This window comes from Marmota monax, unplaced genomic scaffold, assembly GCF_021218885.2.
Source record: "Marmota monax isolate L192 unplaced genomic scaffold, Marmota_monax_Labrador192_F-V1.1 WCK01_AAM20220418_F8-fsc00209, whole genome shotgun sequence".
Taxonomy (NCBI): Eukaryota; Metazoa; Chordata; class Mammalia; order Rodentia; family Sciuridae; genus Marmota; species Marmota monax.
The window spans coordinates 2,354,190-2,377,995 of NW_026694493.1; the positions used below are offsets into that span (position 1 = coordinate 2,354,190).

Sequence of the window (23,806 nt, forward strand, 5' to 3'; positions counted from 1 at the left end):
TCTACCTTTATATGTCTATCTTGGGAGCTTTATTAATCCAAGTCTGCCCCTGATTAATAAATCCATCCTTCTTATACTGACTGGGTAGTCAAGAGATTCACCAAGGTAATGCTGCCCTCTTTTCTCCTTTGTTGGTCTCGTGGGATACATCCCTATGTTTTTCACATCTCTGTATTGCTACCTGCTTTAACTCATTGGCTTCTATTCTTTTATTTGGAATTTCCATATGTGTGGTGGCAATGATATTCTTCAATATCACCATTGCTGGTTTACTGAAGAGGGGTAGAGCATTCTAGCTTCTCTCCCTCCATCCTTGGGCCAGCCCAACATGACCCAGAACCCATTGTGTGGCGAGCAAGGAAGACTGATCACTGCATGGTAAGGTCTCACTCTGTGGGAAGGTTGCTCTGCTGTGTGCCTTGTTACAGCAGATGGAGCTGAAAGGAGCCTTAAAGATGAACTAACAGCTATCTCTTGTTTCACAGATGGGTAAAAAGGGATGACTTACCTTGGACCATTTATCTTTATGCCCTCTGTTAGTCTCTTATCTTACGCTTGACTGTCCTGCCTTGGACTTCTGACCTGTCAGTAACATTCTTTTACTCAGCCCAGTCTTGCCTTAGCCAGTGTAAAAATGTAACTGAGAAAGGAATTTTTCCTTCCTGTTGTTGTGGCAACATATCTTTTTTTGTTACATACCATAAAAGTTCATCCTAGATTTTAGACCATGGATCCTTTGTGATGTTGTGGTCTACTTTACCATTTTAGAGATAGATTTCATGCCAACAAATTGGATGTATGTGTGTGTGTGTGTGTGTGTGTGTGGTTTTGCTGGGGGAGGTGTTGAACTTAGGGCTTTGTACATGCCATTGAGCTAGCTATACCCCAAGCCCTTGGATCTGTTTTTTTTTAATAACTTTATTTTGTTTATTTTTATGTGGTGCTGAGGATCAAACACAGTGCCTCACATATGTGAGGCAAGTGCTGTACCACTGAGCTACAACCTCAACCCCCTTGGATCTATTTTATAATAATCAGAAATGACCGATTTGTCATGTTGGGATCTTTTTTTTTATCATAACATTCCAAATAATAGACATATGAGTCCATGAGCTGATAATAAACTTCAGTAGCACCTTTTTAAATAATAATCACTGTATACCCATGGTAAAATTATATTCCAATAATTCTATAAAAATTTGCAGGCTAACAATAGAAATTTGTTTTTAATAATTTTATTCATGTTTATTTTACACAATACTAACTTCTATTCCTAAAACCTTTTTTTTCTTTTATTTCTTCCTTCCTCTTCCTCCTCCCCTTTTTCATGAAGTATTATGTGCTCTAATGTAATAGTGAAATATCTTATTAACTTAGCATTTTTGTGTGTGCATGTGTGTGTATTTTAATATAAAGGCAAGTTCTATAAAGATGAGTATACATTTTCTTATAATTCATCTTTACATATTTCTGAGAGGGAAGAGATAGCAAATGTGAATTAAGCATAAGTAAAGTGGTTTCATTTAAATGACTCAAAAGGTTAGTCAAAGAGTGCTTCCTAAAGGAGTATGCTTTGAATTAGATTTTAAGAGAAGTTACGGATATACACTGGTAAAGAGGAAGGGGTCAGAAAAGGGAAATCAGCATATGCAAATTAGGCATTGGTGATCTGAATTAGAAGAAGGGGAAATGGGTGCTAACAAAAAGATGTCCCTTGGAGGGTGGTTAAGCAGGCACTTGGCAGCAGTGAAGAGATCTTGGGGAGTAATGATTGGTGAATTTACTGAGATGCAGTCTCAACCTTGCTATCCACATTCTGCCTGGATATTGTGCTAGATTCTAAAGGAGAATCTAAGGTGGCGGGGAGTGGGGGTGGTGGTGCAGAGCATGAGCTTGTCCTACAGAACTTAAAATCTTACCAGTGAGACAAGGCAACAAGGAGCCCTGGGAGCCAGTGCGAGTGGTTCTGGTGATGTGGCCTGTGAAGGGGGGGCCTTTGGTGATTCTCTTGCATCATCCAGCCCCTGTCATTTGCTCAGGAGGGAGAGTTCTGAGCTGGAAAAGGTCCACTGAGTAGGTGGCTACGTTTCAATTTTTATAACTATATGTAATCCATTACAGAAGAGTTTTTTTCCCCCCACACAAAATAATTTTGAATTACTCTGGAAAAAGTGGGCTGCCTAAAATCTTCCATCCACAATTAACAATTAATGGAATGTTACTAGTTTACTCTTTGAGATAGCACTTAACATCAGTAACTTCAGGCTGTTTTATAAATTTATAGTAAATTTTTCTGCTGAAACCAATTTAAGAAGCTGTTTAGTCCATGTTTTCTTTTTATTGGAAAGATGATGTGGGTAGACTAACAATATTCCTAATCTTTACCAAAATATTAGCAAGGTATTAATGGTTCCATTTTATTATTATCACATTCAAAATAAAGGAGAGAGATCATGTTGTTTTATGGAAATATTTTAGATTATGTTAGAAAAAGTATGGTTTTAAAATAGTGGATATGGTATATAATTCAGTTTTTGCTCTTATGCATCAGTTTATCCTCATCTTTGATCAGATCTGAGAGAGAGATTTTCAGATTTTTGTTGCCCAGCTAGTAAGTCTCCTGGCACTTGGCTTCATGCATTCATAACATGTAGATTTTATTTTTGTTCTTTCTTCTTCTTCTTTTCCTCTGCCTCTTTGTTCCTTGCAAACCATTCTGATTTCCATTATCTCCCTTGGTCTTTCTGAGGTCTTTGTTTTCCTGGAGTGACATTTGAGGCAATATTTAAGTGCCTTACCACATTCCTGGGTTTGTGAGGGTTTTGACCCACATGGATTGGTGGTAGGTCTCTATAAGGGACCAGCACAAAGACAATAGGATTCCTGAGGTCTGGAGTCACGCTGGACTGTGGTTGTCTACTTGTCCCTTGGAAAGACTGTACAGAGAGGACATGGTTTAAGGGGTAGTTCTGATTCTCTTTTTTCTGGGGAAGAGCATCTGGGAAGTAAGGTTTCACTCCTGTTATGGTGTTGATTTCATAAGCATTGTGCCGGTCAGCCAGGGCCCTCCCGGTTAAAATGGGCTGGAAAACAGCTGGTCCCGAGACACCACTGACAAAGTTGTCGAGAAGAGAGTGCCAGATCCTACCACTTATTGGGCTCAGAGTGACCTGGGGCCATAAGCTGGCCAGGCTCCGAAGAGCCTCACGGTTCCACGCTGAGGCAGGAAATTCATGCTCAGTATGATAGAGTTGAGAAAAGTAAATACTAAGAGTGACGTCTGGGTGCGTCATCAGGAAATTATACATTTTGCTGATGCAGCAGTGTTCGGCTTCATTACAAGGGGAGTTGTTGGAATACAGGATGATGTGCCTAATGCTGCTGTTGTTGTGCGCGGCTGAGTCAAGATAACCATTTGTCTCAAACAGCATTGATTCTGGGTGGGTATCATTCCCAGTGCAGTTACTGGCATGGCCCTTTTGCACCAGGCTACCAGAAGAATTTTTGAGTTCATAAAATATGAGGTGTTTTGTTTGAGGATATGTTGGCCCATAAGGGAATCCAAAAATCTGATGAAATTCTGTGTAGGGGACTCTTGCTTCCTCACCTGTCCGAATATGGTAAGGACAGTTGGTGCAATCTAGGGAGAAGTTTAGCCAGTAATAAGGTTTGACTATTGTTCCACCATGTGCTAGGTATTCCTCATATAGTGGTTCCATTGCTAGTTTTATTGTCTTCTAGCTGCAAACCTAAATAGGGAAGAGAAACTATGTATAAAACCATCGCAGGAAAAACTGAAGGTCATGCATTCATTAAGCCCTATGGCTTTCATTGAAGGAAGTTGCAGAATAACTATAGTAGCATCGTTGACTCTAAAAGATAGTGACATATATGAATGGATTAAAAAGGTTAGGGTTTGTTTTTCTTTATTGAGGTTCTAGGAGGGCAGGGAGGAGGCAAAAGAGAAATGCAGAATACAACTTTACCTGTCGCACAGATTCTGACTAAATAGAGCAAATGCGTTTAACAGCCAAGTTCTAGAAACAGACTGCCTTGTTCCAAATCTGGGCTCAGACACTTACCAGCCTAGTGGTTTTTGGTAAGTTATTTAATATCTGAGAGCCACAGCTTCCTTGTCTTCAAAGTGAAGACAACAATAGTACATAAGGTTGTCTTAGGATTTGAGTAGTAGAATACATAGAAAATGCCTCACTATGTGCCTGACATATAACAATGCTACGAGCCCCAGGTTATCCAGATGATTTCCATTTATGGAAATCCAAAGAAATAAGCATGGGTTTTACATTTTGTTCATGATTTCTTCCTTTGTTGCTTTTCTGCATATAATAGTGTCTAAACTATGTGCAGAGGTTTTGAGTGTGCTTGCATTTGAAATGAGCTATTTCTTAAAACCATTAGCATAATATGGAGGTATTATCCTTTTAAGAAATGGACCATAGGGTAGGTTTTGCTTAATGGTAGTGACTTCTTGTATAAATGCCACCTGTAGGAGATGTGGCTCAGTGGTAGCATACTCACCTAGCATGGGCAGGCCCCGGGTTCAATCCCCCCCTGAAAAAAAAATTCTTACTTATACTGGAGAATGAAACTGACCAATAATGCTGTTATATTGTGTGCATGTATGAATTTGTAAGAACAAATCCCACCATTTTGTGTAATTATAATTCACTAATAAAAAGAAAAAAAAACAAAAAAAGGAATTGCTGATCGTGATTCTTTGGGTCATGGACACTCATCCACTGGCATTTGAAAGTCTTATTTATGGTGGGTGGGACTTGTTAGAGGAAAATAACTCTTATGGAAAGCAAATATGGGTTGTTTAGAATATTTCAAATCAATAGTTTCTGGGATATTAAACCCTAAATGTTAAGATCTGAAAGGAATGGTTTTTTTTTCCCTTCTTGTTTCCGAACAGCTACCTAGCATTATAATATAGTTTGTTTGTTTTTTAAATACTGATGTACAAGGAGAAAAAAACCTATCAGTTTGTATTGCAATCACTGATAACAGGTCTATTCCCACCAGATACGTGTATATGCTGAGGACTGAACCCAGGGCCTCACATATGCTAGGGAAGCGCTCTACCACCAAGCTACGTCCTCAGCACTAAAGTTATGTTTTATACCCTGCTTTTTCAGTTTATATTGTGTCATAGCATTTCCCCATTCTTTGAAATACACCATTCATGGCCAATTAGAATTTTATGATATAATTATAACATTCAGTTTCTTGCCTCTTTTAATTATTATAAATGACTGATGAATATTTTTATAAATTGTTTATAACTCTGATTCTTAATGTAGATTACTATGAAGTCTTAGTATTAGGTCAAACTTTGTCAAATTATCCTAGGAAAGTATACTAATCTTATCAGATTCTTTCGCATTGATGTTTATCACCCCATTTGCCAGTCTAAGAAGTGATATTGGTGTCTTCCTGATGTTATAATATATACCTTTTCTATTCCTAGTGAGGTTGAACTATTTCACATGCTTATTGGTCTATAGTGTTTATTCTTCTATGAAACGTTCTTGATTGTTTACCTATTTTTTCAAAGTTTTTCTTATTGATTTGCCAAAGTTCTTTATGCATCACAAATATTATCTCATTTTTTTTGAAAATATTTTACCTTTAATTATGCTCATATTTTAAATTGGACCAAATTTTACATTTTTATGTTGTCCAATCTTATCTTTCAATTTATTTCTTCCTGTTGTATTTAGAAAACCCTTCCTCATCAAAGCACAATTAAATATTCTCCAGGGCTGTGGCTCAGTGTAGAGTGCTTGCCTAGCACAGGTGAGGCACTTGGTTCAATCCTTAGCACCACATAAAAATGAAATAAAGATATTGTGTCCACCTACAACTAAAAAACAAATATTAAAAAAAAATTCTCTATATTTTTTTGTTTATAATTTCATTGTTTACATTTAACTTTGCCCAGATAGCAAATCAGATAAGGCAGAAAACACAAATGAGGTAAAACTGACCATTGCAACAAAATATATTTTTCACTTTTCAAAATCTAATTGAACACATTTCAAATATTTATTATGGCCTCCCACATGAAAGCACTTTGATCAATTGTGTCTTCTTCAGCCTAGATAAGCTCTGTCATTGCTGTATTTGATGCAGCTTGTATTTGAAAGGCTGAGAGCTACAGAATTCCTGTGTTAATCCTGTCCTGGGAAGAAAATATTTTAAGAGACTTGATCTAGATGTGGGTGAAATATGGCTTCATTCCTGTCACTGGTATCCTATGGCTAATATCCCTACAGTAGCTCTGGTAGCATGTATCCACCAGATTGCAGACTTCTCCCAACTTCTGTCATGTCAGCTTAGTCCACAGGGTTGGGCATTTGTTTCCATTTCCTCCTTAGTGCTGTATTTTCCTGACGCAACTGAATTCCTGCCCTTGAGGCTTCCTGGCCTTTGTAATAGGTTTTCCTCCAGCAAACTGGATCTAATCCCTGATGTGGGCCCATCTTTTGGAACCTAATACTATTTCCTGAGTGTTGTTTTCTCTCTTAATCTCCTTTCAGCCTTGCTCATCAGATAGCATCTCTCTGGTTATCAAAACTTGATGAAATCAAGCTCTCACTTTTTTGAATATTGTGCCCTCAATGTGGCGAGCCGCTGGGTGGCACACCCAATGTGCAGGCTGCCACTGAGATTACAAATCCAACCCACCCACAGAAAATTTGCAGATTGACTTGGCTAAAAATGTTATGGAAACCATGCCAAGAGGCCCTTTTCTGCTTAATTATTGTATTTTAAACTGGAGTATGTGTGAAGTTAACTCTATATATGGTCTCATAATTACCCTTTATGAAAGCAAAAGTTTTTGTGTCTGAAGATAAAGGCAGCAAAATAGAAATTCCTGATTGCTTTTCTGAACAATCCTTTCCTCACCTCTCCCTTTTTTTCTATTTTAGCCATAAGATACATGTTACTATTTTAGTGAGATCGTTCTGAGCAGTGGCTTTGATATATAAGAGGGGGACTCTCATTCTTGTGAGGGCTTTTCAGTGTCAACCAACCATGGTTCCCTGATGATGAAGTCTTTACTTTTTCTAGTGTCCCCCACCCCCCAGCTCTATCTTTAATCACCCTTTTCTGAGTAAGCAGAAAAGAATTCCTGTCCCTTTGAGCTCTTAAAGAATTTTAAGAGCTCCTTATATCACTAGTCATTGATCACAGACTATCTTTATTGTTAACCTTTCATTCTCCCCTAACCAGGAGGGGATGTGCTTTGTGGTAGCCCAGGGCCTACCTTAGTGACCCTGACCAGTTCACAAGCCAGGTGCCTTCCCCTGGCAGCCTGCATCCCTCCTGCTGAGTCCTTCACCTTCTGCTTTGTGCTTGGGAAGTGCCTGTCACCCTCTGTAGAGCAGATCAGCCGGCAGTGAGAACTAGACACCTGTTAGAGCCCATTCTGCTGGAGGATGCTCTCTCACATCCAACTGTGAGTGGCCCTGGACTGGGGCCCTGGACTGGGGCCATGGGAGGACAGCCCTTTCTTAGTTTAACATAAATGAACCACCCGCGAGGACAGTCTGCTCTCCTTTCACCCAGCTAGGATTTAGTGAGTACTGTCAAAGCACAGTTCGCACAAGAGTAATTGGAGAACGAAGTTTGCCCTTCGCAATCTGGGCACAATCTGTTAGCAGCTAAAAACAAATGTTAGCAGTTATAATTACCATCATTTTGTCTCTAGGCTTGGATCACATTCCAGGTGTTATGGGAGATGGTCCATTTTCTTTTTCTCTCCTTAAAGTTCCATGTCGTTTCTAGTAGCTGTGGAGGGCAATCGTGCTGTAAAGATTCCCCTCCTAACTCAGTTCAGGACTCTTTTGCAGTTTGTGTCTAATAGTTCATTTGAACTTTGCTGTCCCAAGTTAAAAAGACCTTGCTGAGGTGTGGCTGCCTCTAAGAACACTGTTGAATTGGTGCCATGGTAACGTTTGCAAAGTAGCTACTGCTAGGATACGGTTCTGACACTTATTACTTTATTTGCATATTAAACCACCTGTTCCAAAGATGAAAATATACATGACTGCATATTCCAGTCTGAATAAAAAGATGATGTTTGACTATTTCAGTGAACTTGTTAGGGTTTTTCTCCTTGAACGAATCGAGTCTGAGGTTCCCTGCTCAGCACCTTCCTCCTGGCTTCATTAGGTGGCTGGCATGGGGTATGGTCAAGATTTGCAGATTCTGTTTCTTGTGAAGGTGCCAAGGCCTCTTCTTGGGAGGCTCTGCTTGACTTCCGGGGAAGGGTGACACTTTGAACTAAGAGGTCCACAGTCCCGGAAGGAGGAGCTCTTCAGTTTGTGCAAACCTAAGTTATTATGTGTTAGCAGTTTCTTTCCTGTATGAAATTCCCAGGGAGACTCCTACTATTGGTATGTACATAGTTCTCTTCCTTGTAAGACAAGCTTTGCTCCCAGATCAGATGTAGCCCTTCCCCCATGGCCGAAGGAGGAGCCACTGGCCCTTCTCCATTGTTTCTCCCTCCTCCCTTCCACCACTCACTATTTTCTAGACGCTAGACATATTGATAGTCATGATTCAGTGTGCTCTCTCATTGCTCTTCTGGGGCTACTTGAATGAGTGAGTGGTGGTGGTGGTCATGTATGTCATGTCCATTAGTTAACTACCAGAAGTCCATGAGCATCTGTACTCTAAAAATAACTCCTGAGGGATAATTAGCACCCAGAAGGCACATTCTGCCTTCTTGCAGTACCTATTACTGCAAATGTCTTCTTTTGCCTAAGTGGCTTCTTCTAGGCTAGATATTTTGCTTGACCTCTGTGCTTTCTGAGGGTGTCAGGGGGAGCTTGTGGGCTCCCCAGGGAGTTTAGTTTTTAGTTCTGTTTTCCCCAGGTATTCTTCGGTGCCTGCTCCATTGCATCTCATGCCTTCCCCTCCTTTGCCATGGATCACGTCCTTGTTCCCATTGTTGCCTCCATTTCGTAGCATTTCCTAATTGAATGAACTTGAAAATATAAAACTGAAAGTTGATCCTCATAGCTTATCTTTAATTTTAACCCTAATAAATGATACGTCATTGTAAAATATTTAAAAAGTCTTACTTATAAAAAGTTGTTCTGATAGTTCCATAACAATGTTTTTGCTATCTAACAGGCTCCAGGGAGGGGAGAAAAAGAAAGCAGCCCTGTGCCATCATTCATGTGTACTGTGCACCTTCAATGGTGGGTTAGAAGCCTAGTGCATGATCCAATAAGTAAGTGAAGCCTCAAGAAAAAGGAAAAATGAGCCTCTATCCATTAGGATATCAACCAGTACAATTTTAGGATGATTTTAGGGATAGGCAACTCAAGTAGCCAACATTTAAAAAAAATTCAAAAATTTTAATTGCCACATGATAATTAAAATTTTTGAATTTTACATACATATTTATGGAGGTCAACTCTGATAATTTCCATACTCGTATACACTATGTAATGATCAGATAAAGGTAACTGGCCTAACCATCACTTTAAACATTTTTATTCCATTGGGCTGGGAACATTCAAAATCCTCTCTTCTGAAAAGCTTTAGTAGTGGTTGTCAACTCTTGTTCCCCTATCCAATTGCATCCTGTGGCTTTTAATATTCTGTCACTGTCCTGCATTCTCCACACACTTTGGTAACCATGATTTTACTCTCTACTTCTACAAGATAAACTTTTTAGGCTTCGACATCTGAGAATGTATGATTTTTTTCTTTCTATGCCTGACTTATTTCACTTGAAAATAAGTGATGGGACTGTGCCATCCATTTTGCTATAGATGACAGGATTTTGTTCTTTTTGAAGGTTGAATATTATTATATTATGTAAATATACCACATTTTCTTTTTTCCTTTATCCATGATGGACACCTAAGTTGATCCCATATCTTGGCAATTGTGAATACCAGTAAACGTGTGAATGCTGTTTCTATGACATACTTATTGCATTTCCTTTGGCTGTATATATACCATAATGAAGTAGCTCAGTCATCTGGGAGTTCTAGTTCTAATTTTTTGAGGAACCTCCACGTTGTTTTCGATAATGTCTGTACTAATTTACATCCCCATCAGCAGTGCAGAAGAGTCCCTTTTCTCTGCATCCTTGCCGACATTTGTATTTTTTATCTTTTTGGTAACAGCCATTCTATCTAGGGTGAGACAAATTGAGGTTTGTTGCGGTTTTGATTTGCATTTTCCTGATGATCGGTGATAGTGAACATTTTTGTGTGTACTTGTTGGCCATTTGTATATCTTCTTTTGAGAAAAGTTGACTCAGATCATTTAATAATCCATTTTTAATTGGATTATTTTTTGCTGTTGAGTTCCTTACATATTCTGAATGTTACTCCCTAATTGAATGAATAATTTTCAGATGTTTTCTCCTCTTCTGTAGGCTGTCTCTTTTTTTTTTTTTTTTGAAGGGTAGCAAAGAAATTTGTGCATTTAATTATGATGACACCAGTTTGTCAGGAAAACTTAACTCAACAAGAAAGTCCTTAATCATTTACACTGTCATTCCAGAAAAGTGCCTCTTTTTTTTTTTTTTTATGTTCTTGTGCTTTTTTTTCTTTTTTTTTTTTATTGTTGGTTGTTCAAAACATTACATAGTTCTTGATATATCATCTTTCACACTTTGCTTCAAGTGGGTTATGAACTCCCATTTTTAGCCCATATACAGATTGCAGAATCACATCAATTACACATCCATTGATTTACATATTGCCATACTAGTGACTGTCATGTTCTGCTGCCTTTCCTATCCTCTACTATCCCCCCTCCCCTCCCCTCCCCACCCCTCTTCTCTCTCTACCCACTCTACTGACCTTCATTTCTCCCCCTTGTATTATTTTTCCCCTTCCCCTCACTTCCTCTTGTATGTACTTTTGTATAACCCTGAGGGTCTCCTTCCATTTCCATGCAATTTCCCTTTTCTCTCCCTTTCCCTCCCACCTCTCATCTCTGTTTAATGTTAATCTTCTTCTCATGTTCTTCGTCCCTACTCTGTTCTTAGTTACTCTCCTTATATCAAAGAAGACATTTGGCATTTGTTTTTTAGGGATTGGCTAGCTTCACTTAGCATAATCTGCTCTAGTGCCATCCATTTCCCTGCAAATTCTATGATTTTGTCATTTTTTAATGCAGAGTAATACTCCATTGTGTATAAATGCCACATTTTTTTAATCCATTCGTCTATTGAAGGGCATCTGGGTTGGTTCCACAGTCTTGCTATTGTGAATTGAGCTGCTATGAACATCGATGTAGCAGTGTCCCTGTAGCATGCTCTTTTTAGGTCTTTAGGGAATAGACCAAGAAGGGGAATAGCTGGGTCAAATGGTGGCTCCATTCCCAGCTTTCCAAGAAATCTCCATACTGCTTTCTAAATTGGCTGCACCAATTTGCAGTCCCACCAGCAATGTACAAGTACACCCTTTTCCCCACATCCTCGCCAGCACTTGTTGTTGTTTGACTTCATAATGGCTGCCAATCTTACTGGAGTGAGATGGTATCTTAGGGTGGTTTTGATTTGCATTTCTCTGACAGCTAGAGATGGTGAGCATTTTTTCATGTACTTGTTGATTGATTGTATGTCCTCCTCTGAGAACTGTCTGTTCAGTCCTTGGCCCATTTGTTGATTGGGTTGTTTGTTATCTTATTGTCTAATTTTTGGAGTTCTTTGTATACTCTGGATATTAGGGCTCTATCTGAAGTGTGAGGAGTAAAGATTTGTTCCCAGGATGTAGGCTCTCTATTTACCTCTCTTATTGTTTCTTTAGCTGAGAAAAAACTTTTTAGTTTGAGTAAGTCCCATTTGTTGATTCTAGTTATTAATTTTGTGCTATGGGTGTCCTATTGAGGAATTTGGAGCCCGACCCCAGAGTATGTAGATCGTAGCCAACTTTTTCTTCTATCAGACGGCGTGTCTCTGATTTGATATCAAGCTCCTTGATCCATTTTGAATTAACTTTTGTGCATGGCGAGAGAAAGGGATTCAGTTTCATTTTGTTGCAAATGGATTTCCAGTTTTCCCAGCACCATTTGTTGAAGATGCTATCCTTCCTCCATTGCATGCTTTTAGCCCCTTTATCAAATATAAGATAGTTGTAGTTTTGTGGGTTGGTTTCTGTGTCCTCTATTCTGTACCATTGGTCCACCCGCCTGTTTTGGTACCAGTACCATGCTGTTTTTGTTACTATTGCTCTGTAGTATAGTTTGAAGTCTGGTATCGCTATACCGCCTGATTCACACTTCCTGCTTAGCATTGTTTTTGCTATTCTGGGTCTTTTATTTTTCCATATGAATTTCATGATTGCTTTCTCTATTTCTACAAGAAATGCCTTTGGGATTTTGATTGGCATTGCATTAAACCTATAGGGAACTTTTGGTAATATCGCCATTTTGATGATGTTAGTTCTGCCTATCCATGAACAGGGTATATTTTTCCATTTTCTAAGATCTTCTTCTATTTCTCTCTTTAGGGTTCTATAGTTTCATTGTATAAGTCTTTCACCTCTTTTGTTAGGTTGATTCCCAAGTATTTTATTTTTTTTGAAGATATTGTGAATGGAGTGGTTGTCCTCATTTCCATTTCAGAGGATTTGTCGCTGATATACAGGAATGCCTTTGATTTATGCGTGTTGATTTTATATCCTGCCACTTTGCTGAATTCATTTATTAGCTCTAATAGTTTCTTTGTAGAGCCTTTTGGGTCTGCTAGGTATAGAATCATATCATCTGCAAATAGTGATAATTTAAGTTCTTCTTTTCCTATTTTTATGCCTTTAATTTCTTTTGTCTGTCTAATTGCTGTGGCCAGTGTTTCGAGAACTATGTTGAACAGAAGTGGTGAGAGAGGGCATCCCTGTCTTGTTCCAGATTTTAGAGGGAATGCCTTCAATTTTTCTCCATTCAGAATGATGCTAGCCTGAGGCTTAGCATAGATTGCTTTTACAATATTGAGGTATGTTCCTGTTATCCCTAGTTTTTCTAGAGTTTTGAACATAAAGGGATGCTGTACTTTGTCGAATGCTTTTTCCGCATCTATCGAGATGATCATATGGTTCTTATTTTTAAATCTATTGATGTGGTGAATAACATTTATTGATTTCCGTATATTGAACCAGCCTTGCATCCCAGGGATGAATCCTACTTGATCATGGTGCACAATTTTTTTGATATGTTTTTGTATCCGAGTGGCCAGAATTTTATTGAGGATTTTTGCATCTAGGTTCATTAGAGATATTGGTCTGAAGTTTTCTTTCTTTGAAGTGTCTTTGTCTGGTTTAGGTATCAGGGTGATGTTGGCCTCGTAGAATGAATTTGGAAGTTCTCCCTCTTTTTCTATTTCCTGAAGTAGCTTGAAAAGTATTGGTATTAGTTCCTCTTTAAAGGTTTTGTAAAATTCTGCTGTATACCCATCTGGTCCTGGGCTTTTCTTAGTTGGTAGTCTTTTGATGGTTTCTTCTATTTCCTCGATTGATATTGGTCTGTTTAGGTTGTCTATATCCTCCTGACTCAATCTGGGCAGATCATATGACTTCAGAAATTTATCGATGCCTTCACTATCTTCTAATTTATTGGAGTATAAGGATTCAAAATAATTTTTGATTATCTTCTGTATTTCTGAAGTGTCTGTTGTGATATTGCCTTTTTCATCCCGTATGCTAGTAATTTGAGTTCTCTCTCTTCTTCTCTTCGCTAGCATGGCTAAGGGTCTGTCGATTTTGTTTATTTTTTCAAAGAACCAACTTTTAGTTTTGTCAATTTTTTCAATTGTTTCTTTTGTTTCGATTTCTTTAATTTCAGCTCTGATTTTAATTATTTCTTCCCTTCTACTTCTTTTGCTGTTGTTTTGCTCTTCTTTTTCTAGGATTTTGAGATGAAGCATGAGATCATTTATTTGTTGGTTTTTTCTTTTTTTAAGGAATGAACTCCAAGCAATGAATTTTCCTCTTAGAACTGCTTTCAGTGTGTCCCACAGATTCCGATATGTTGTGTCTGTGTTTTCATTAATCTCTAAGAATTTTTTAATTTCCTCCTTGATGTCTTCTATAACCCATTGATCATTCAGTAACCTATTGTTCATTCCCCAAGTGATGTATGCTTTTTCCTTCCTTCTTTTATCATTGATTTTCAGTTTCATTCCATTATGATCAGATAAGATGCATGGTATTATCTCTACTCCTTTATATTGTCTAAGAGTTGCCCTGTGACATAATATATGATCTATTTTTGAGAAGGATCCGTGTGCTGCTGAGAAAAAAGTGTAACTGCTTGATGTTGGGTGGTATATTCTATATATGTCAATTAAGTCTAGGTTATTAATTGTGTTATTGAGTTCTATAGTTTCCTTATTCAACTTTTGTTTGGAAGATCTGTCCAGTGGCGAGAGAGGTGTGTTGAAGTCTCCCATGATTATTGTATGGTGGTCTATTAGACTCTTGAACTTGAGAAGAGTTTGTTTGATGAACATAGCTGCACCATTGTTTGGGGCATATATATTTATGATTGTTATGTCTTGCTGGTGTATGGTTCCCTTAAGCAGTATGTAGTGTCCCTCTTTATCCGTTTTGATTAACTTTGGCTTGAAATCTATTTTATTTGATATGAGTATGGACACTCCTGCTTGTTTCCGAAGTCCATATGAGTGATATGATTTTTCCCAACCTTTCACCTTCAGCCTATGTATGTCTTTTCCTATCAAATGCGTCTCCTGTAGGCAGCATATTGTTGGGTCTTGTTTTGAGATCCATTCTACTAGCCTGTGTCTCTTAATTGGTGAGTTTAAGCCATTAACATTTAGGGTTATTATTGAGATATGGGTTGTTGTTCCAGCCATATTTGTTTATTTATGTTACTAAACATGGTTTGTTTTCCTCTTTGATTATTACTCCCCCCTTTACTGTCCTACCTCCCACTGTTGGTTTTCATTGTTATTTTCCATTTCCTCTTCCTGTAATGTTTTGCCGAGGATGTTTTGAAGAGATGGTTTTCTAGCTGCATATTCTTTTAACTTTTGTTTGTCGTGGAAGGTTTTAATTTCATCTTCCATCCTGAAGCTTAATTTCGCTGGATACACAATTCTTGGTTGGAACCCATTTTCTTTCAGTGTTTGAAATATGTTATTCCAGGATCTTCTAGCTTTCAGAGTCTGTGTTGAAAGATCAGCTGTTATCCTGATTGGCTTGCCCCTAAATGTAATCTGCTTCCTTTCTCTTGTAGCTTTTAAAATTCTCTCCTTATTCTGTATGTTGGGCATCTTCATTATAATGTGTCTAGGTGTGGATCTCTTATAATTTTGCACATTCGGCGTCCTGTAGGCTTCTAGAATTTGGGATTCTGTCTTATTCTTCAAGTCTGGGAAGTTTTCTCATATTATTTCATTGAATAAATTGCTCATTCCTTTGGTATGGAGTTCTATACCTTCCTGTATCCCAATGACTCTTAAGTTTGGTCTCTTAATGTTATCCCATATTTCTTGGATGTTCTGCTCATGGTTTCTTAACAGTCTTGCTGAGCTGTCTATGTTCTTTTCAAGTTGAAATACTTTGTCTTCATTGTCTGATGTTCTATCTTCTAAGTGTTCTACTCTGCTGGTAGTACTCTCAATTGAGTTTTTAAGTTGGTTTATTGCTTCCTGCATTTCTAGGATTTCTGTTTGTTTGTTTTTTATAACCTCTATCTCCCTGTATAGTTGATCCTTTGCTTCCTGGATTTGTTTGTGTAATTCCTTGTCGAAGTGATCTTTCATTGTCTGATTTTGCTGTCTAATTTCTTCCTTGATACTCCAGATCATCTGAAGCATATGTATCCTGAATTCTTTATCTGACATTCCATCTGCTGCAGCTGTTACCTCTTCTAAAGTTGAGCTGACCTGCATTGCTTGTAGTCCTTTCTTTCCTTGTCTTTTCATACTGCTTGCGTTTCTTTCTTCTTGGTGAAACTGTTGTGTTTTTGAAATTTTTCCCCCCCTATATATTTATATTGCTCTTGTATAGTTGAAAAGTCTCCCTTGCAGGTGCGGGCGGGGGCTCTGCTCTGCCCCTCCTCCAATTGGTGTGAGGTGTCTACCACGCCCGCGGACCCCTGGGCCTGATCCGCCGTTCTGTCACAGGTCTGCCTACCTTGCAGGTGGGGGCGAAGGCTCTGCCCTGCCCCTCCTACCATGCCCGGGGACCGCTAGGCCTGATCTGCAGGTTGGTCGCCGGTCTGCCCACCTTGCGGGCACGGGTGTCAGTTCCGCTCCGCCCCCAGTCCAATTGGGGTCACTTGACCACCACACAGGCGGGCCGCTGGGCCTGATCTGGGCGCGGGCGAAGGCTCTGCTCTGCCCCTACTCCAGTTGGGGTGAAGTGTGTACCACGCTGGCAGGCCTCTGGGCCTGATCCGCCGGTCTGTCGCAGGTCTGCCTGCCTTGCGGGCGCGGGCGGCGGCCCCGCTCCTCCCCTCTGGCTCGACGACAAAGCGAGAGAGACTCGGGTATCTGTGACTCACCCTCCCTACCAGGGGACCAACTGTTTCTGTCGCCGCTGGCACCGATGAAGTTCTCTCCTCGGCCGCTCTCCGATGACATCAGATCTCTGCCATGCTGGCATCCCCTGTTCTATGGCTGAATCCCATTTTCTTCTCTTCCAATAGGCGGAGCTTGCCCTCTGAGCCGAGCTTCTGCCCTCTATGTAGGCTGTCTCTTTACTCTGATAATTCTTTTCTTTGCTGTGTAAAAGCTTTTTAGTTTGATGTAATCCCATTTGTCAACTTTTGCTTTTGTTGCTTGTGCATCTGGGGTCATATCCAAAAATTATTTTCCCAGATCAATTTCCTGAAGCATTTCTCTGTTTTCTTCTGGTATTTTCACAATTTGGGGTCTTATATGTAAGTCTTTGATCCATTTTGAGTTGATTTTTTTGTATAGTGCCAACATTTTTCTTTTTCTTTCTTTCTTTTCTTTGATGCTGGGTATTGAATTGAACCCAGGGCACTTTACCACTGAGCTATATCCCCAGACCTTTTAATTTTTAAAAATTTTGAGACAGAGTCTTGCTAACTTTTCCAGGCTGGCCTTGGATTTGGAATCTTCCTGTCTCAGCTTCCCACATCACTGGGATTGTTAGTGAGTGCTACTGTGTCTGGCATAGTGCCAACATTTTTCAAAAATAGTTTTCTGATGTATGTGGGAAGTCTCCAAGGAAGATTGACTTTGCAAAGTTCCATATAGGTTGCACAGATGACTTAAAGTGGAATTTTTTCATGTCACAAGGAAACATGGGCTTTGGCTTGGATCCTCTTCATAATTGTTACTATTAAGAAGATACCTACAGAGAAGGAAGAGCTTGGGAAAAAGCCTCTAGCTTCTGAAACAGACTCCAGTCTTCTCTTTTCTTTTGTTAATCAGGCATGTTTCATCTCTGTTCAGATGAGGTGTAATGTATATTATCAATGTAAAACTACTATGTGATTATAATGGAGATTTAGGAAAGCCAAACTCTCCAAACATTACATTTTAAAAGACCTTTACTCAGTTTTACCACTCCATAAATTATTAATCTACCTTCTGGCAACGTAATTGGAAATATATCCAGGATGGCTTGTGTCTTGCTAATTGCTGCATTTGAAGTGATGTTCTCTCTGGGTGACAGGGATTAAAATAATTTATATTTCATTGCTACAATCTTAAAATTTTTATTTGAACACAGATGTGCTTTAATTAATTGCATAATTCATTGCTTTGTTGCAGTTTGGGTGACACTTTGGTTGCCCACATTCATTTATCAATAATAAATTCCCTGAAAACAGGGAGTGAATTTAAAAAGCAAGCATGAAATAGAGAAAGGCAGAGGCCTTGCTAGATTTCACAGAGCTTACCAGGTAATTAGATGGGAAAGACAGAATAGGAAACGCTTTGAGGTTGAGAGACAAAGAAAAGCTTCAGGTTGCATCTTCTACCTACAGGTCATAAACAAAATGGCCACACGGTGGCAGCAGAGTCTTAACAGTGCACAGCTTTCTCTGGGATCACCCAGTCCTGCTAATGCCACAGACTCAGAATTCCTCCTTGTTGATTTCCCCACAGAAACAGAACAAATGTTAGAATTAAAGGAGACTCCTAAAACTATGCTGGGGAAGCTTAAGATGGTGAAGGCGCCATCTCTTCTTCTGTATGGATGCTTTAAATAAGGCTTCAACTTGTGTGGTAGGACCCCAGTAAGTTTAAAGCCATCATATACTAACACTTGTTAAAAGCTCAATAAAAGTAATTTTACAGAATAAATAGCAGTAAAGACATTGAAATCACAATCCCCTTTTCTATAATTCATTCAATAAATATAAACATGTATAAAAATTTTTAATTACCTTTCAGTAAATAAAAATCGAACACTATTTTTGCTTTTGTTGCCTGTGATTTTGGTGCCATCTTCAAGAAATCGTTAAGACCAGTGCGATAAAGCTTATATCTCCTATTTTTTTCTAGAAGTTTTAGTTTTAAGTCTCACTGTTTTGAAATTTAATACATTTCAAGGTGATTTTTGTGTGTGGTGTAAGATGAGGGTCCAGTTTCATTCTTTTGCTTTGGGTATCTAGTTTTCTCAGGAGTGTTGGTTGAAGAGACTCTTCTTTCCCCATTGTGTAGTTTTGGCACACTTGTTCAAGGTCATTTGACAATATGTGCCTAAGTTTATTTCTGGGCTCTCTTTTTCTGTTTTTTTTTTTTTTTGTGTGTGTGTCCTTTAATATTTATTTGATGGTAGATAGACACCATATCTTTATTTATTTATTTTTGTGTGGTGCCGAGGATCGAACCCAGTGCCTCACACATGCAGGGCAGGTGCTCTACCACTGAGCTACAACCCCAGCCCTCTTTTCTGTTTTGTTGGTCTATATGTCTATCGCTATGTAAATGTAAACAGACCAAACATAAGATAGGAAAAAGAGAATTGTAAAAAACTATATGTACTATTTATAGAAAGTATGTACATAGGTAATTAGCATAGAGAATCACTATTACTATCATTATATCCCAAATTGTAATTAAACAAAAAAGTTAAGAAGAAGGTAGTAAATCTCTCTATTTACTATCCAGAATACACACATTTTATAAACACTTTGTATATTTACTTTTAAAGTTTTTATTATGACCAACTAGCTTTCTTCATGTTTATTATTTTATCTAGTCTATGTTGAATTCATTATAGCACTATTTGTAGGATATAATGTATATCTAACCAATTCCATATTCTTTTAATATTATTATAATGAAGAAAGCCAGTCTCAAGAAGTATATAGATGGGAATATAGAAAGAGTTTTTAAAGCAACTTAAACTCAAGTTATTCATTTTTTTTAAAGAGAGAGAGAGAAATTTTTTAATATTTATTTTTTTAGTTTCGGTGGACACAACATTGTTATTTTATTTGTATGTGGTGCTGAGGCTCGAACCCAGCACCCCGTGCATGCCAGGGGAGCGCGCTACCGCTTGAGCCACATCCCCAGCCCAAGTTATTCATTTTTAACATTTTTTAAAAAATGAAGTATATGACATGGTATTTAAAAAATTCATTTATAATCCTTTATTAGTGATCAGCCTTAACAGTTTACTCTGTTAGGTTATATTAAGTTTAGAGACTCATGGGAAAAGACACCCACAGAATGGTCTACATAAGCAAGCAGGTGTTTCCATCCTTATATCAAATAAAGTAGACTTCAAGCCAAAGTTAATCAAAAGGGATAAAGATGGACATTTCATACTGCTTAAGGGAACCATACATCAACAAGACATAACAGTTATAAATACATATGCCCCAAACAACGGAACATCTACGTTCGTCAATCAAACTCTTCTCAAGTTCAAGAGTAAATAGATCACAACACAATAATTCTGGATGACTTTAACACACCTCTTTCACCACTAGATAGATCTTCCAAACAAAAGCTAAACAAAGAAACTATAGAACTCAATAATACAATCAATAACTCAGACTTAACCGACATATATATAGAGTATATTATCCATCAGTGCGTGAATACACTTCTCAGCAGCACATGGATCCTTCTCTAAAATAGACCGTATGTTATGCCACACAGCAAATCTTAGTAAACACAAAAAGGTAGAATACTACCCTGCATTTTATCAGACCACAATGGAATGAAATTAGAAATCAATGATAAAATAAAAAATAAAATCTACTCTTAACACCTGGAGATTAAATAATATGCTATTGAATGAACAATGGGTTGCAAAAGATATCAAGGAGGAGATTAAGACATTCTTAGAGGTTATATTACGTTTAAATCATATATCAGTGAAAGGCATGGATTATGGCTCCATGAATTTCCTAGGCATGTGTCTTTCTTTGAGAGAGAATAAAAATTTCCAACATTCTATCAATTTCATCTGTTATTTGACAATCACTTTTTGCAGATGTCAAAATCATTACCTGCTTCATTGACTGTGGTTGTTAAATTGTGAAACACGACATAACAATCTGTGAAAACTGTTCTTCCAAACTCGTAATATTTGTTTTGTCCTTTCAGTCATCTGCTACTGAAAAACATGTTGGTTTTCCTTCTTGTTGAAAATACTAGGATTATTAACATGCTGAAGGTTTTAGACAAATAAGGTTGGCTATCCAATACAAATCTTTAAAAATTTGGACCCAAACTGGTTTCTTATCCAGCAGAAACTCTTAAGAGTTTATTTAAAATAGTTCAAACATTCTCCAATGTATCATAGAACTTTTCTCCTATGTATCATAAACCTCAACATTAAATAATAATTGTTTATGACCAGCTTCTATATTATCACATAAAAGAAAAACCTCAAGTGCAATGCGTTAGCCTTTATATAATCCATGATTTTTACCATCATCCCTAATCACATTTTGTAATTCAGCTGTCTCCACAGGAAGGCTTTCTTTTTTTTTTTTGTTTTTGTTTTTTATATTTTATTTATTTATTTATTTTTTATTATTGTTCAAAACATTACAAAGCTCTTGACATATCATATTTCATACATTAGATTCAAGTGGGTTATGAACTCCCATTTTTACCCCAAATACAGATTGCAGAATCACATCAGTTACACATCCACATTTTTACATAATGCCATACTAGTGACTGTTGTATTCTGCTACCTTTCCTATCCTCTACTATCCCCCCTCCCCTCCCCTCCCATCTTCTCTCTCTACCCTATCTGCTGTAATTTAATTCTCTCCCTTGTTTTTTTTCCCTTTCCCCTCACAACCTCTTATATGTAATTTTGTATAACAATGAGGGTCTCCTTCCATTTCCATGCAATTTCCCTTCTCTCTCCCTTTCCCTCCCACCTCATGTCTCTGTTTAATGTTAATCTTTTCCTCCTGTTCTTCCTCCCTGCTCTGTTCTTAGTTGCTCTCATTATATCAAAGAAGACATTTGGCATTTGTTTTTTAGGGATTGGCTAGCTTCACTTAGCATAATCTGCTCTAATGCCATCCATTTCCCTGCAAATTCCATGATTTTGTCATTTTTTAGTGCTGCGTAATACTCCATTGTGTATAAATGCCACATTTTTTTTTATCAATTCATCTATTGAAGGGCATCTGGTTTGGTTCCACAGTCTAGCTATTGTGAATTGTGCTGCTATGAACATCGATGTGGCAGTATCCCTGTAGTACGTTCTTTTAAGGTCTTCAGGGAATAGTCCGAGAAGGGCAATAGCTGGGTCAAATGGTGGTTCCATTCCCAGCTTTCCCAGGAATCTCCATACTGCTTTCCAAATTGGCCGCACCAATTTGCAGTCCCACCAGCAATGTACAAGTGTACCCTTTTCCCCACATCCTCGCCAGCACTTGTTGTTGTTTGACTTCATAATGGCTGCTAATATTACTGGAGTGAGATGGTATCTCAGGGTGGTTTTGATTTGCATTTCTCTGACTGCTAGAGATGGTGAGCATTTTTTCATGTACTTGTTGATTGATTGTATGTCCTCCTCTGAGAACTGTCTGTTCAGGTCTTTGGCCCATTTGTTGATTGGGTTATTTGTTATCTTATTGTTTAATTTTTTGAGTTCTTTGATACTCTGGATATTAGGGCTCTATCTGAAGTGTGAGGAGTAAAAATTTGTTCCCAGGATGTAGGCTCCCTATTTACCTCTCTTATTGTTTCTCTTGCTGAGAAAAACTTTTTAGTTCGAGTAAGTCCCATTTGTTGATTCTAGTTATTAACTCTTGGGCTATGGGGGTCCTATTAAGGAATTTGGAGCCGGACCCCACAATATGTAGATCGTAGCCAACTTTTTCTTCTATCAGGCGCAGAGTCTCTGATTTGATATCAAGCTCTTTGATCCATTTTGAGTTAAATTTTGTGCATGGCGAGAGAAAGGGATTCAGTTTCATTTTGTTGCATATGGATTTCCAGTTTTCCCAGCACCATTTGTTGAAGATGCTATCCTTCCTCCATTGCATGATTTTAGCCCCTTTATCAAATATAAGAAAGTTGTAATTTTGTGGCTTGGTCTCTGTGTCCTCTATTCTGTACCATTGGTCCACCCGCCTGTTTTGGTACCAGTACCATGCTGTTTTTGTTACTATTGCTCTGTAGTATAGTTTGAAATCTGGTATCGCTATACCGCCTGATTCACACTTCCTGCTTAGAATTGCTTTTGCTATTCTGGGTCTTTTGTTTTTCCATAAGGAAGGCTTTCTTGATGAAGGAAGCAGTGTGTTGCTTTACATCTAACTCAAGCTCCCTAATTTGCATCCTCGAGTAATTACTCTGGACTGTTTCCTCCTGTCATTGCAGCTGTGTCATCAGAACCTTCTCCTACAAGAATCTTATATTCGAAATCACATTTTTAAACATTGATCATATACTTGGATATCAGGTTGTACCAAATTTCCATAAAAGTTTCTAAATGCTTTTATTTCTGTTCTTACCTTGTTGCATAGTGGTAACAATGTATGGGCTTGCAGGGCTCACAGACCCAGGTTGGAGTGATCATGTTTGATGGACTTTGACCTCCTTAAGTCATTGTGAACTTCTATTCTGGCTAGTGACCTTTCCAGACAGATTCGTGCTAATTCCACTAATTTTTTTTTTTTTTTTTTTTGGGTACTGGGGATTGGACTCAGGGGCACCCGACCACTGACCCACATCCCCAGCCCTATTTTTGTATTTTATTTAGATACTGAGTTGTTTAGCACCTTGCTTTTTGCTGAGGTTGGCTTTGAACTTGGGATCCTCCTGCCTGAGCCTCCTGAGCTGCTGTGATTATAGGCGTGCGCCACTGTGCCCGGTTCCACTAAATTTTATTTAGGTTTGTTACTCTGGCTACTTTATTGTATAAATAATGAAGAATTTTTAAAATTTAACAACTGAATTTTTATTGCATCTCTTTACAGTGTACAACATGATGTTTTTATGTGCATATACATAATGAAATGATTACTACAGTCCAGAAAATCAATATATTTTATCTCCTCACATGGTTTTTTTTTTTGTGTGTGTGTGTGTGTATGTGTTAAGAGTACCTGAAATCTATTCTGTTAACACATTTCCAGGGCACAATATTATTAATTTATTCATCTTATATAACCACAACTTTATATACTTTGACCTGTATCTCCCTATACCTCCATCTCTGCTTTTGGTAAATGATGTTCTACTCTGTTTCTATGTGATTAGCTCTTTAATGATTCCACATGTAATGACTTATTTCACTTATCATACTGTCCTCTGGGTTTATCCAGGTTTTTGTAAATGGTAGCATCTCTTATTTAAAGCTCAATATTTCAAATAAAC

At 38.1% G+C, this 23,806-nt stretch overlaps 2 protein-coding genes across 5 annotated transcripts in view; one reads left to right on the plus strand and one right to left on the minus strand.

The window, feature by feature from the left end:
* The window catches only part of Rgl1 (ral guanine nucleotide dissociation stimulator like 1), a 262,529-nt gene that overhangs the window by 7,809 nt on the left and 230,914 nt on the right, over positions 1-23,806 (plus strand). The window lies entirely within an intron of this gene.
* Positions 1,272-7,946, minus strand: Apobec4 (apolipoprotein B mRNA editing enzyme catalytic polypeptide like 4). Its single transcript, XM_046419515.2, is given in 4 exon segments — positions 1,272-2,722; positions 2,725-2,782; positions 2,784-3,749; positions 7,722-7,946. Coding segments are annotated over 3 exon segments (1,059 nt in total). The 5' UTR covers positions 3,720-3,749; positions 7,722-7,946; the 3' UTR covers positions 1,272-2,657.